Source organism: Gallinula chloropus (genome assembly GCF_964237585.1).
Source record: "Gallinula chloropus genome assembly, chromosome: 5".
NCBI lineage: Eukaryota > Metazoa > Chordata > Aves > Gruiformes > Rallidae > Gallinula > Gallinula chloropus.
This window is the reverse complement of record NC_140090.1, coordinates 45632575-45647126: the sequence shown is the minus strand read 5'-3', so window position 1 is coordinate 45647126 and position 14552 is coordinate 45632575. Positions and strand designations below refer to the sequence as shown.

Genomic DNA, 14552 nt, shown 5'->3' with positions numbered 1-14552 from the left:
TTGGAATCAATCAGCAAAACTATGTGCTTTCTGATTATTTTTTTTCTTTTCAAAGTAAGCAATCTACTCTTGTATTAAACCTTACAGACAGGTATGTTCCTACGCTGCTAAAGTCACTGAGAACTCAGAAGGTTGTTCACATCTGTTGTGGAGAAGATCATACTGCTGCCCTTACAAAGGTACAATATTTAAAGATATCTTTGTGCTTTGATTTACTTTTTTTAATGGTTTCAGGAGAAGATGCTAACTGCATGGGAATTAACATAACTCTTCAAGGTTTATTGGGTGAAATTGAGGAAGCATTGGTAGAATGGTTAAATATTTGAAAAACCTTACCAAACACAAGAAAACTTTCATTGGTTTTATAGGTTTGTTACATTTGGTGAAATTTGGCATACAAAATAGAGCATTTTTGATATGATGACAGTGTATGTTGCATTATTAAAATTCTGCAGATATTGAAATTTACATTAGTGTATCTCAACAAGATTAGCGATTTTATGACTACAACACCTCTAGGACTGCTGTACTCTCCATTCAGACCAAGTTAATTTTGAATGGAATTGAAATGTTGGTGGGGGAATTGCTGTATGTAACTCTTTAAAGTTTTCATAGTGACCTGCTGTTTGCTATTGTGGTGGCTTGACCCTGGCTGGACACCAGATACCCACTAAGGTCACTGTGTTGCTGCCCTCTTCAGCTGGGCAGGAGAGAGAAAATACAACAAAAGGTTCATGGGTCAAGATATGGACAGGGAAATGACTTGGCATTTGCTGTCACAGGCAAAACAGACTTGACTTGGGGAAATGAATTTATTGCAAATCAAAAGTCAGAGTAGGTTAATAAAAGAATAAGCTCAAGTCTTAATTAAAAACACCTTCCCAGAGCCTTCCCTTCTTGCTGGGCTTAGCTTCACTCCCAGCTTCTCTACCTCTTCCCTCTCAGGCAAGTGGGGAATGAGTTTTGTGGCCAGTTTATCACACATTGCCTCTGCTGCTCCTTCCTCCTTGCTTTCTTCCTTTGTTCCAGTGTGAGTCACAAACTTCTCTAGGATGGGTCTTTCCCACGGGCTGCAGCTCTTCATGAGGTGCTCTAGCATGGGTGCCTTTCATGGGATGCAGATCTTCAGGACCAGACTGCTCCAGCATGCGTTCCCCACTGTATCACAAATCCTGCCAGCAAACCTGCTCGAGCATGGGCTCATAGCTTCATGGGGCTGCATGTCCTGCCAGGAGCTTGCTCCTGCATGGGCTTCCCACAGGTTCACAGCCTCCTTTGGGTGCATCTATCTGCTCTAGAGTGGGGTCCTCCATGGGTTGCAGGTGGATATCTGCTCTGCCATGGACCTCTGTGTGCTGCAGGGGCACAGCCTGCTTCTCTGGTCTTCTCCAGAGGCTGCAGGGGAATCTCTGCTCTGGTGCCTGGAGCACCTCCTTCCCCTCCTTCTGCAGAGGGCCTTGGCGTCTGCAGAGTTGTTCCTCTCACATATTCCCACTCCTGTGTCCCGACTGCTCTCGCACAGCAGCTATTTACATGCTATTGGCAAACCAATAGAAGAAATCAAAGATTTACATAACCTTCTAGTAAGTATTACAGCCTGAGGTTCTGTGAAGAATATGTGATTTATTTCAAGGCAAATTTAGGAAAAAAGTACGTATTCTGTGTCAGTGTAGCACGTCCTTACGGAGAGGTGGAAATTGATTAAAACAGCTGAAAAGTGTCAACTTGCCTTATGCATAACTGTTGGGTGAAAGCATTATTTAGTGCCTTATTTTTAAAATTTAAACTTATTTGGAAACATTTACAAGCAACACAATGCATAATACTAGTGTTCATTCTTATATTCCTTTTACTGATGAATCATGTGCTTCAAGCATCAAGCAGTGCAAAGTACCTTTATTCTGTGGTGGCTGAAACAGTACGTATGTGTCTTACTTTAAACGATTGGCCCCTGTTCTTTTCCTTTTGTGCTTTGGTAGCACACAGGTATACATCAGTATGTTAATAATTTGATGTTTTGTTTTCTTCATCACTCAACAAAAATGTACCAATTGATACAGTGAGTATTTTGAGCTTCCTACTGATAACACTAGAAAACAATTGTGGCCAGTCAAGATTTGGGCAAGTGACTAAATATCCATTTTGTGTCTGAATCTGAGTTCAGAATACTGTAGTAGAAGGCATTAGAGGTTTGAAAGTTACTATTTTAAGTACTTTGAAGGAAAAAAAAAATCTGTGTTTACTTTTGGAAAATGGATTGGTTTTGTAATTTGCTAGTTTGAATTTTTACATGGTAACAAATTAAAAGTTGCTCTGAAGACTATCATCTGCCTAATTGTGGTCGTACTTTTCTTGTTTATACAAACCTAATTTTCTACAGTGAACGGAAAAACCTGTTAACAAACAATTGCGTTGCATCCTTAAGTATTCTGTGATATTGACTGAAAAAGCTGTGGTGGCTTCGTCATCCTGAAATTGATGTTGGTGCGTTGTGCCAGGCTAGGAAAACACAGAATGTAAAGAAATCTGTAACTTGTGTTCTTAATGATTTTCCCATTTTAATGTAGGGAACTTAGCTTCAAACTCACTTTCAGTCTGATGGACTCGATTAAGATTCTGAATTTACTCTGAGTGCTTCTAGAAATTATTTATTTCACCCACTTTTATGGTTCCATTTTTCCTTGCATGATAGGCCTTGCAGAACGAGGGGATCTTGACTTACATCTGTTGTAGACAGTGCTGTGTGTATGTGCAAGAGTTCAAGTCCTGCAATTCAGAAAAACCTATCAGTGTTTGCTACCCTGATTCAGTTGAGGAGGCTGTTGGTTTTTCTCAGTAGATGCTGCCATTTTAATGATAGTTAAATGTGTGATGCAGTGTAGAACTGAAAGAAACAGCTTTACAGTTTCAAAGCATTTGAAAACGGAAAGTTTCATAGTTGTTGTAAGTTCTATAACTTCTGAAAATGTTTCTGATGTGACATTCTATCATCAAACTTTTTTTTAGTGATTTCTTGATTAAACTAATCAAAAACACTTTTAAAAATGGACTTGCCTTACGACAGTGTTACGTTTTCTGTTTTCTCGCACTTTCAAATAATGAAGCTGGCTATTTCAGTTCACACTCTCTGTCTGAGAAGGGCAGCTTCCTGTTCAGCAGTTGCTTTAAAATTTGTGTTCAGAGTTGAAAAGCCAAAGTATACTTTTCTAATAGCGTGAGCTTATATGCTGTTGTAGTTCGTCAAGAAAACTGGAAAAGAGGAAAACCAAAGATTATTATTTATTAATGACACAAGTTAATGGCAGGACTACTGTATAATGATATGGAAATGACAAGAACACAATTTAACAGGAATAAGGTAATACTTGATAGCGTTTTCATAACTGCAACTAACTTGAGGCCCTTCTGTGACTCGGGGCCCTCCTGTGTGTTAGTATTTTCTCTCCTTTCCCTGCAGTTCCAAGCTCATCAGACAAGGAGACTTATTAACCCCCTATTTCTGTTAAAGCTTCTTGTTCAGAGATGTATTGTCATTTTAACACAAAGAATTTCTTTGTTTAGGAAGGTGGGGTTTTTACATTTGGAGCTGGAGGCTATGGTCAGTTGGGTCATAACTCTACCAGCCATGAGATAAACCCAAGGAAAGTTTTCGAACTTATGGGAAGTGTTGTGACACAAATCACTTGTGGCAGGTAAGTTCTGTTCTATGCTAGCACAGTGAATCTTGTAAGGAACTTGTTTTGTGTAAAACTCTATATATACTGCAATATGAAGTTGGGTTTGGGTTTGGGTTTTTTCTTCCCTTTTGTGGTTAGGGAAGAGAGGATGGTCTCTAACAAAAGATATTTAGAGACCCTATTGGGTTTATAAAAACATTTAATGGAAGAACTAAAGGAAGTTATGCTATTGGAGAGGCCCTGATTTCCCAGACTGAAGGTGTGACTAATCCACGTGAAGCCTGAAGGTGGTGTTTGTTGCTGTCACTTTATCAATTTCCTATTAAAGAACAAGTCTGTTTGGGGAGTTATGTGAGCATTGCTGAGGATAAGTGTAAAATTTGGAAACAACTTGTTTTGTGAAATACCTGTAGCACTGTGTGACACCTCAGTTCCTAGTCGGTTTTTAGTGCATATGTTATAAGAGCACCCAAGATACTAGAAAAATTCCCAGCACACGTGAAAATGCTCTTACCCAAAGAATTGCATTCTAAAAAGACAAAATGAGGGAGGCATGTTTTTTAATAGATGGGCAGACTTAGTACTTGGGTTAGAGAAGATCTAAACTTAACTTTCTAGCAGTTGGGTTGATACCGGTTGATACCGGGCGGACCCATTCCCTTTTAATAGCTTACATAAATTCAGTACTGGTTCTTCCCAGGCTCGTGGGAGAAGAGAGGGAATCTGGAGTTGAGGGGATGGGAGGAGAAAGGAGATGCAGCCAATCTGCTGCAAACTTCAAATTTCTGAACGTCTAGAGATGTGCTCTAAAGGTCAGATTGTGTCTCAGCAGGGCTTCAAGGCAGAACCTGCCATCTCTATTACACCGTGAAAATGGTGTATTGCCTGTTAGAGTCAAACCGGAGTATTGCTAATAGAGAAGTGGAGTGTTTGACACTATGGGACCTTTAACATACTGTTAGACATGCTTAGGTTTTTGTTACTGAATTTTGTTTGCCCTAGGCAGCACACTACTGCGTTCGTTCCTTCGTCTGGAAGAATCTATTCTTTTGGACTCGGAGGTAATGGGCAATTAGGTACAGGAACAACCAGTAACAGGAAAAGTCCCTTCACAGTAAAAGGAAACTGGCTTCCGTATAATACTCAGTGCCCGATAATCACAGGTAAGCAATGTCTGGCATGTGTACTTCTTGGATTTCTGTTCCTTTATAGTGTTTTACAAATCTTGAGACTTCAATTAAATATGGGCTTTAACAGTTTTCTTCCAGACAGTTTGTTTTCACTGTGCTCAGTTCCCTCCACGTAGGAAATACGTGGTTACTTGTGCTGTTGGTTTAGGCCCTTTGCTAGCACTACAGCTAAAACTTTGAGCTGTTAACATTTGCATCAGTTAGAAGTGGCCTTAACTATTGTGTTGCAAAGATCTGCTTCAGCAAGGTTACGTGACAAAGGAACGTTTTACTAGTTAAATGTTCATTGCTGTGCCTTAATAATTTCTCAGATGCACACTTTCACAGCTGCTTGTTTTTTATTCCTATTGCAGACAGTGAGGAGTGTTACTGTGTGAAGAGAATTTTCTCTGGAGGGGACCAGAGTTTTGCACACTACTTTTATCCTCAGGTAACAGATATACATTGGTTCCAAAGACTGTCAGTGATTTAAAAGGTTTTCATACTGAAGGTGCACAATGATGTTGTAAAGTTTGTGAGAGCAGTGTGGAAGCACAACATTAAGTCAGCTCAGCAGTTGGAGGACTTGGGGGTTGGACTCGATGATCTCTTGAGGTCCCTTCCAACCCCTAGCATTCTGTGATCTGTGACTTGGGCCCAGTTGTTGAGTGTTAGCTGTCAGGGTGCTCCTGAGACTTCCTGGCATAAGCTTTTTCACCAAGTGATGGATTCATGCGCTTTTTTCCTTTCGTAAAGGAAAAGGTAATTGAATATTTGAGCTCATTACCCTCAGTAACTCGTGACTGTGCTGTTTTCTCTGTAGCTGTATTAGGATACCACAATGATGAGGAAACAAAGGGAGCTTTACTCTAAAAACCATAGGTGGTGACATTGTTATGTGATAGAGTTTTATGCTAGTTTTAAAACTTAAGCTTTAAAAGGACAAGAATTTATCTGTTTAAACTCAAGTATGGAAGAAAGTCTAGAAGCACTTTACAGTAAAAGTGGCAATATGGGAGAATGATGGAAAGGAAATGCTGTTAGAGGATGAGTTGGGAGGAAAAACCAAGATAAAGATGGATGACTGGATTTGTGTAGGGACTGTTTCCAGTATAGCCCAGCAGATATTACACAACAGGGACTAGTGAAAGAGCAAGAGTTTTCAAGGGGTGAAATCTAGTTTGGACACAAAGGAATACAGACTATAGTGGCTGTCAAGAAAAACTGAGTGCAGGTCAGGTTTGCAGCAACCCTTTGCTCCCACAGCCTGTTCTGGTTCTACAGAATCGCCTATTTTTTCTAGATTTTAATTTTTTTTTTCTTAATTCTGATTGAGTTGTGGTAAGTGTTATGTTTGGGAGAGGCTTGTTTTAGCAGGTGTAGACTGCAAAAATTACAAATCATACAGGCTCAAAGCTTCTCTATGAAAACTCGTGTTTTAAAATCTTCCCTGTGTGCAATTTTCTCATCACTGAGGTAGATTCTGACTAATTGAGATGAACTGGAGACTTTATGAATGCAGTTATTGTGGCTTCTTCAGCACAAAATGGATTAGCAAGAGATAAACATAGCTGCAAAAGTATCTTTCCCAGTACTCCTTAGTTTGGTAATTTGCATTGAGTTCTTTCCAAGTTATGCAAGTACTGTACTCCTGGGACTTGCACATCCATGCCAGTTAAGAGGTCTTAGTTAAAATCTGTTTTTCTCAAGTTAGTTTTTGGGCAGCTCAGTTCCTCGAGTTGTTTCACTGTGGGTTTAAATGCCCCTTCACTGGACACAAGGGAAACTGGCAAGAGGGTTTCTCCTCCTGATCTGGTTGGTTGGGATCAGGAGTACTGCTTTTTGGCAACAGCTAGTCATTGTTACGCTGAGTCAGCTATGCTGTCAGACTGCACCCTCAGGAGAGACAGGCTTCCTTTTGCTAGTTTAACCTTATTTTTGGTGCTGTTTGCAATCCCTCCTTTCAACCCCATTCCACCCCCATCTCAGTTCTGCTTTTCTTTACTGTTTGAAATCTTCTGGAATTCATTTGGTATGAGTAGCACATCACGATGCAGCTCATCTGATGATGCAGTAGATGCTCAGAGAAGTATGATTCATTCTCAGAGGAGTCTGATAGGAGGTGGGGTGGTACAGCAGCTGTCCAAAAATATTGAATGGCTCTTTTTCTGTGCGTTCACAGCCTGGCAATGAGTTAACTGGCTCCTAGTGACTAAGGAGAAGAGATGCTTGCTACTCTCGTGTAGAACTTGTTTAGCACTCATCTTCTAGAATAGTACTTGTATGTTTAAGGAGTTTATCATGAAGTAAGCTGTGATGTGAATTAGCACGCTAATCAAGATGGTTCTAGTGTATGCCCTGCTTCCATAGTGAATGCAGAACTGCTGGGATATAGTAAATTTATCTTTGGGCTTATTTCAGAGTAATAGCCTGGGTAGGCAAGCTGTCAGTCAGTGAAGAGTTAAAGAGCTGAACCACAAGACAGATTTTTCTGGAGATCGATTTTATGTGCCTGATTCTTTACACTTTCTTCAAACTTTAGAACATGGTGCCACCAGATGATTTTAGGTATCCTGACTTTTTGAAGCAGATCTGGACTGTGAGTGAAACATTTATTCAAAGATTGCTGACTTTCCCATCTGGAAGACTTCCTGTAGAGATAGCTAAGTAAGTGATAGTTGAGGAAAAAAGTTGTCTGTCATTATTTTACTAATGAATTAGACGTTAATGGAGTTTTGTACGTAAATAGCAAAAGCTGCTTTTAGTTACTGATTTTGTTGTGCACAGAGCTTTTGCTGTGCTTTTATTGTCATGCTTGTCAAATAGTTTAGATCCTTTAGTCTGTAATCTCTGTCCCAGTTTAGATGATGATGGTACAAGATTAAGTATCTAGTTGCACAGAAAAATAACAGCGTGTGTAAAGGTATATGAGAAAACTCAAAGATTATTGGTTTTTCCTTTAATAAAGGAGAATGCAAAGAAATAAAGAACAAATTGCAAAAATTGCTTTGATTTGAGCTGTAAGCATGGAGCCTTGAATGGACGTTTTATTTAGTGTTGATTAGTCATGTTAAAGTCAGAGTTCCGTCCTGTGTGCAGTGTAATTTATTAGGGATTAAATATACTTCATGCAAATTAGCAAATGCTAATTCATAAAAATGAAACAAAATCTAACTTATTTCACATGAAATTTTCAGTGAAATTGATGGAACATTCTCTTCAGCTGGGTGCCTGAATGGGAGCTTCCTGGCTTTGAGGTAAGTGGTCAGGCTTCTAAACAGGTACTCCTGTGAACAGAATTAATGTGGCTGCCTTCCTACTGTCTCTTGTTTCAACCTTCCTGGTACTTCTGTATCTGACTGTTACTCTGATACCCGCAGCTTAAACTCATAGCTCCATTACTGCCATACAGCTTGTTGGCTGGCCCAAATGCAGCAGTATGCCTTCTGCCAGTCTTTGGAAGCCTGTGCTGCCTGGCTGCTACCATGTAAGCCAGCAAAACTCAGTGCTTCTCAGCTACAGGTTGTATCTAACTCCAGCAGAATACATTGCGTAGGCTGGCTCAGATCCTAGTGATTTTGCACAATTGCCTTGCAGTTACAGGTTACTGCTTTTTCAGTTGCTTCAAAGGTTGGGTAAGAAATAGAAGGTTGTTATTGTGATCTTTCACGTTGTAATTCCTTAGTAAGTAGAGATAAAAACTTATGGTGAAAGAAATTCTTGAGTTGCTGAGAATACAGGATTCAGTCTTTCTCTCTGTATTATTTTTTTCTTGCTGCAGCAATGATGATCATTACAAAACCAGCACTCGTTTCTCAGGGGTTGATATGAACGCTGCTAGACTACTGTTTCACAAACTCATACAGCCTGACCACGCTCATATATCGCAACAGGTTTGTTTGGTGTATTTTCCTTCTGGGATTATCTCTCTGTGTTATGCCTATCCAGAAATACTATTGTTATGCTTGCTCTGACCCTTTTCATAACTTTCTTTGCTCAATAATGTGTCAGTTGCAAATATGTAACACTCTGATATGTTGTGCCAATTAGGTAACATAACAGTATATTGTGTGTGTCTGTATTCTAATTTCTAATATCTTAGAATCGCAGAATCATAGACTGGTTTGGGTTGGAAGGGACCTCAATGTCCCTATTAGTCCCAACCCTCTGCCTTGGGCAGGGACACCCTCTGCCAGCCCGGGGTGCCCAAAGCCCCATTCAACCTGGCCTTGAACCCTGCTAGGGATCCAGAGGCTGCCACAGCTAGAGAAGCTGCCCAGAGAGGGCAGCCTGTGCCAGGGCCTCACTGCCCTCACAGGGAAGAATTTTTTTCCTAGTATCTAATATAATATATACAGCATTTTTCTATGTGTGTAACAGTCTAATTTAAACTCTTGCTGATTGTTTTCTAGATTATTTTTTATCTAGATGGGCATTTGTTTGAATTCACCATTGCATTAGAACAAACTGTATTTTATGATGTGCATAGGTGGCAGCTAGTTTGGAAAAGAATCTTATTCCCAAATTGACCAGCTCCTTACCAGATGTTGAAGCTTTGAGGCTGTATCTCACTCTACCAGAGTGCCCACTGATGAGTGATGCAAATAATTTCACAACGTTAGCTATTCCTTTTGGAGCAGCTATTCTGAACCTAGAAAAAGCTCCTCTGAAAGTTCTGGGTAAGAATTTGAATTCTTTACTTTTAAAACTAAATATTGTCAGATTAAATGTGTAGAAATTGCACCAGTGAAAACAAGGTCCCAGCAACACCTGCTCTGTATTTACAGTTCTATAGAACTCCCTGCTGAGGAAGTTAAGGGTTAACATTGCTTGATGTCTAAGCAAACACCTATTGTGTTGCTTCTGAGTGAGTTAATGGGCCATCCATGTGAATTCATTTGGTATTGTAACTTTTGGACTGATTCCATTTGGGAAGAATTAAACTGTGTAGTTAGTGGGTTTGATTACTTGTGGTCAGACAGCTAACCAGCTTCTAAGCTATGTACAGAAGCCTTGTAGAGCAGATGTTAAATTGTCTTTGTTTTGACTAAAGGACCTGTTCGTGTTTTCTCCTTGATCCTAAGTTGTGCTCTTCAGATAGACAGCGGAGAATAGCTGTATTTTTTTCAATTCTACTTCCTTGCACCTTCTTATTGTGGCTTCTGTCACCTGAAATTCAGCTTTGAGTTATTACTTCAGAATAATTTCTTCTCAGTTGGTATCTATTTGAGAAGGTTCTTTTTCCTTTATTATATTTTGCCTTGTTACCCATTTCTCATGTTTTTCAGTAGTTTTTGGTGAGAGTAAAGTGCTTATTTGCTGTGAAGAAAAGCAAACTGATTATTTGTTTGAACTGTAAATTCTTTTTTTTTGGTGTTGCTTCACTTGCCACTGTGCATAGGACTAGGGGCTTGGGGTTTTAAGGTTTGAACCATCTGTTTTTATGTCAAAAGTTACTTTGTGATACTGTTGTGTACTCAGGATGAACAGAATTTAAAGAGTTTGTATCTAACAGTAGAGCATTTGGATAGAGGTTTGTGTGTAACAATAGAGCATTTGAATAGAGGTGTGTTTATACAAAGAGTAATGTGGTGTTTAAAAGTCTGTGCACCACTCTTGCTCTGGTGGGGTTGTGGTTTTTTTGGTGGGAACCTTTGGTAACTGACAAGTAATGCTTTCCAGCAAAAGATGCCTTTTGGTTAAAAGGATAGCATCACGTAATGTCGTAGTGACAAGTGCTAAGTATGTGTTCACTGTTGGCAGAAAATTGGTGGTCTGTACTTGAACCTCCGTTGTTCCTCAAGATAGTGGAGCTCTACAAGGATGTTGTAGTCCATCTCTTGAAGTTGTGCAAGATTGGCATTCCGAATTCTGAAAGAAGAATACTTACCAACTTTCTACACACCGCTTTCAGAGTTCTGGAGATCCTGCACAGAGTATGTTCTTGTAATTTTTAACCAGATGCTTAACTGCTTGGTTTCATCAGCATGCCAGGGCCTCATCACCCTCACAGGGAAGAATTTCTTCCTAATACCTAACTGAAATCTCCCCTCCTTCAGCTTAAAGCTATTACCCCTTGACCTGTCACTGCGTGCCATTGTAAACAGTCCCCCTCCAACTTCCCTGCAGCCCCTTTGGGTACAAGCAGACTGCTGTAAGGGCACCCCAGGGCCGCCTTTTCTCCAGGCTGACCCAACTCTCAGCATGTCTTCACAGGAGAGGTGCTCCAGCCCTCTGGTCATCTTTGTGGCTTGCTCTGGACTTGCTCCTACACCCTGGGGACCCCAGAGCTAGATGCAGTACTGCAGGTGGGGTCTCCTGAGAGTGGAGTAGAGGAAGAGAATTGCCTCCCTTGACCTACTGGTCATGCTTCTTTTGATGCAGCCCAGGCTGTTTGGTTTTCTGGGCTTCAAGTACACATTGACCAGTCACGTCAAGCTCTTCATCAGCCAACGTCCCCCAAGTCCTCCTCCTTAGGGCTGCTCTTGCTCCATTCTCTGCCCAACCTGTATTTGTGCTTGGGATGGCCCTGATCCATGTGCAGGACCTTTCACTTGGCCTTGTTGAACTCCATAAGGCTTGCACAGGCCCACCTCTCAAGCCTGTTAATGTCCTTCTGGATGTTCTTTGCAAAACTGAACCACAGAGTTCTTTAATCCTGTAACAAACAACAGTTCTTTAATCATAGGTGTTAAACTTGTGCAGATATCAGAAGAAATACTTGTTCTGTTGTATAGATGAAGATGTAGATTCATCATTCTCCCTGTGAGACCGTGTGATGTTTCAGAGTGACAGCACTGTATCATGCAATGCTGTATGCTCAGTTAATCTTACTTTTCTTTGCATTTTTGATGGGATTCTAAATAATCCACATACCCATGTCTTTAGCATTGTATTTTGCATTCCTGTATGCACTATTGTTTTTCTAGAGTTTTTTGAGTGGGTGGGTATCTGTGGCTGATGCATCAAATTCTTAAAAAAACATAGAAAATGCCCTTCTGAAAACTACTATACTAAGTGCTAATAAATTTCACCTTTGTAGGTAAATGAAAGAGGACAAGTTATACAGTATGACAGATTTTACATTCACGAGATACAAGATTTGATAGATATCAGAAATGACTATATCAACTGGGTCCAGCAGCAGGCATATGGAATGGTAAGTTGGGTAGGGTTTTGTTTTGGTTCTCCTCCCACCCCCCATGTTTTGGTTTGTTCTTTAGAAGCCTGTAGATTCTCTAAATATGGGCACTTTGCATTGGCATCAGGGATCTGTGAAGGTATTATTAACGGACTCATCTTCTGTCAGGTACTAGCTAAGGAAGAATTGTAAATTAGGTGTGCTGCTTGCGGGGTATCATTCTTTGGACAGATACTGTCCAACATACTAATCTATCATTAAAAAGTGATTTAGGATGCTGTCACTTGAGCAAGAATTTGTCAAAAATGTTAGGAAAAATTGTACTTCATGGTAGGAAAGACATCTAGAATAACCTGGATTGCTCCATAAGGTAAGTTCAGTCAATGAGAAAGTCAAAGCTGTCTTGGAAAACCAAGTCTAGAAGCATAGTAACGAGTTCCAGGGGGCAGATAACTAACATAGTTTTCTACTTTGAGTGTAGCAACAGGAACAGAGATAATTAACTCCTGGATCTGTAAACAGGAGTGGTACGTGGGAGTAAATTAATGGCTGTGCAGAGAATTAGTGAGTTAGGCAGGATTTTGCTTTGGAATGATACTGAGTAAGTGAATATGCTTTCTCTAGCCACCTCAGTGTAATTATTTTTGCAGTGCTACCTGGAAGGTCCCAGACATGGGAGACCTACTTTTGCTGTATTTTATGAATGCAAAGGAGGTGATCATGTCTACTAAATAATTAAATTATTAATGTAAAATAAGAGCAGCAAGGAGATTGGGGAGTGTACAGACTCATTTCTTTATGGGCAGTTGTGAGAGACCTTTTCAGGCAAGCTTGTCTGAAAAAATGGCTGGTATGTGATGTAGGCTGGTACGGTAGCCAGGAGGGGTGGTGTACTGAATGAGGTGTAGAAGCTAGGGGTAAGCATTGCAGGGCTGTGGAATTAGAGACAGGCTGTGTACTTGGAATAGAGAAGGGTAGGCTGGTGAAGGGTACAGAAGTGGTGGAATTTAAAAGATGATGACCTCTGCAACTGTGCTTTACATGGATTTAAACAAATCCAAATTTTATGTGTCATGGTCAGAGAAGAAAATATACTGAATATGGGAAGAGCTGGAAAATGGCTTTGTAATCGAAGTCTTAAGCTCTGTTTCTTAATTAAATTGGATGATTGAGCAGTAGCTTGACATTACTGGGAAAATACTAGATACTGAACTTCCCTTTAATCATCATTATTTTGTCATGTGTTTGTGCAGTTTCAAGTTCAGCAGAAGAAGTTATGTTGGTAAAAGTTGTTACAGGAGTGAAAGAAATTCAGTGACCTTAGGTCTTCTCATGCCCAGTCTCCCAGGTTCTTTAAAAATAAGAAGTCCTACTTGGCTATTGTACCGGGGATAATCAAGATTTCTTTAGCTAGTGTAATTTTTATTGTCATAACTCGAGGTAAAACCGTTTGCTTAATTAAAACGTGGAAGGGAAAATACAGAAGGAGTTTCTCAGAGAGAAACTCAGAAGGATAAAACATTCTTTCAGCAACAGAAAAAGGAGTGGGGAAAACCTGAAGGTACTAAATAATGAACTGTTGATCTGAAGAGGTGTTCTTGAGGTACAGCTTAAAGGCGCTGAGAAGAAACAATGGTATATACACTAGGAATATAAAATTGCATATGTCCCTCTGTAACGAATGGGGTACTCCAATCTGATGTTTCCTGTAGGAATTAGAAATAGAAAGCAAAGCATTCTGGCCATCACTTTGTGAGCCATGGATGTCTACATCTAAAACGTATTAGTTTGTCCTTACCTCTTATTCTTTCTCTGTTTTCTTCCTGCTGGGTGGAAATGACCTTAGCTTTCAGTGCAGGGTAAGGAGGGTAATGTGGCACCAGGTGGAAAACTTTGCTTTCCTAGCACAGTTGATGCAGCTTGTGGAAGGCTCCACACAGATGTAGACATATGTATTGGTCTGCCTCAAATTTCAAGTCAGTTCTCTTGTATCTGATCACAGACCCAAATGCTTCACAAGACTTCAGTATAAAGTAATCAAAGGGTTCTTTTGTATTTTTAAATTTAGTAAATACATTTTGCATTTAATTTGACATGGTGCAGTCATTTGAGAATGAAAATACGTCGGTGAAAACAAATGTCATATGTTGTATAGAAGTGAACATTTAAAAATATTTCATTTTTTACTTCCAAGAAAATGTGATACCTTAATGGTCCTTTTTTAAAAGATTGGTGTATAGGGTGTTGAATGGCATGGTTGTATGTGTAAGGTTAGTCAGAATCCTTATGATTGGTACTTATTTCTCTGTAAGCATTCTTTTAGGGGGGGAAGTTGCTGATAAATATTTTTAATTCTACATCAGAGATGAATAATTAATGCAGACACTAATGCTGCTTTTTCATCTTAATTATTGCCACCTTTGTGCAAATGCTGTCATAGGATGTCAACCATGGATTATCTGAGGTAAGATTGGTTGCAATCTGATTCCTTTTGCAGAATATGAGAAAATCAGAAATATGAGTGTCAAAGATTGTCTGATGTGTTCTGTTGGGAGTATAGCTTTA

At 39.8% G+C, this 14552-nt stretch overlaps 1 protein-coding gene across 4 annotated transcripts in view; it reads left to right on the top strand.

The window, feature by feature from the left end:
- HERC4 (HECT and RLD domain containing E3 ubiquitin protein ligase 4) overlaps window positions 1-14552 on the top strand; it is a gene marked incomplete at its 5' end in the record, with an annotated part of 37440 nt that overhangs the window by 7968 nt on the left and 14920 nt on the right. For 2 of the 4 annotated variants that reach the window (XM_084265720.1, XM_084265717.1), the window contains 11 exons: window positions 88-179; window positions 3562-3692; window positions 4680-4823; window positions 5195-5297; window positions 7389-7513; window positions 8044-8103; window positions 8628-8739; window positions 9336-9525; window positions 10610-10782; window positions 11889-12005; window positions 14428-14451. In XM_084265720.1, the coding sequence (XP_084121846.1) occupies window positions 88-179; window positions 3562-3692; window positions 4680-4823; window positions 5195-5297; window positions 7389-7513; window positions 8044-8103; window positions 8628-8739; window positions 9336-9525; window positions 10610-10782; window positions 11889-12005; window positions 14428-14451 (1271 nt within the window). Of the gene's footprint in view, window positions 1-87; window positions 180-3561; window positions 3693-4679; window positions 4841-5194; window positions 5298-7388; window positions 7514-8043; window positions 8104-8627; window positions 8740-9335; window positions 9526-10609; window positions 10783-11888; window positions 12006-14427; window positions 14452-14552 lie in introns of all 4 variants that reach the window. The other 2 variants (XM_084265719.1, XM_084265718.1) reach the window with 2 other exon arrangements.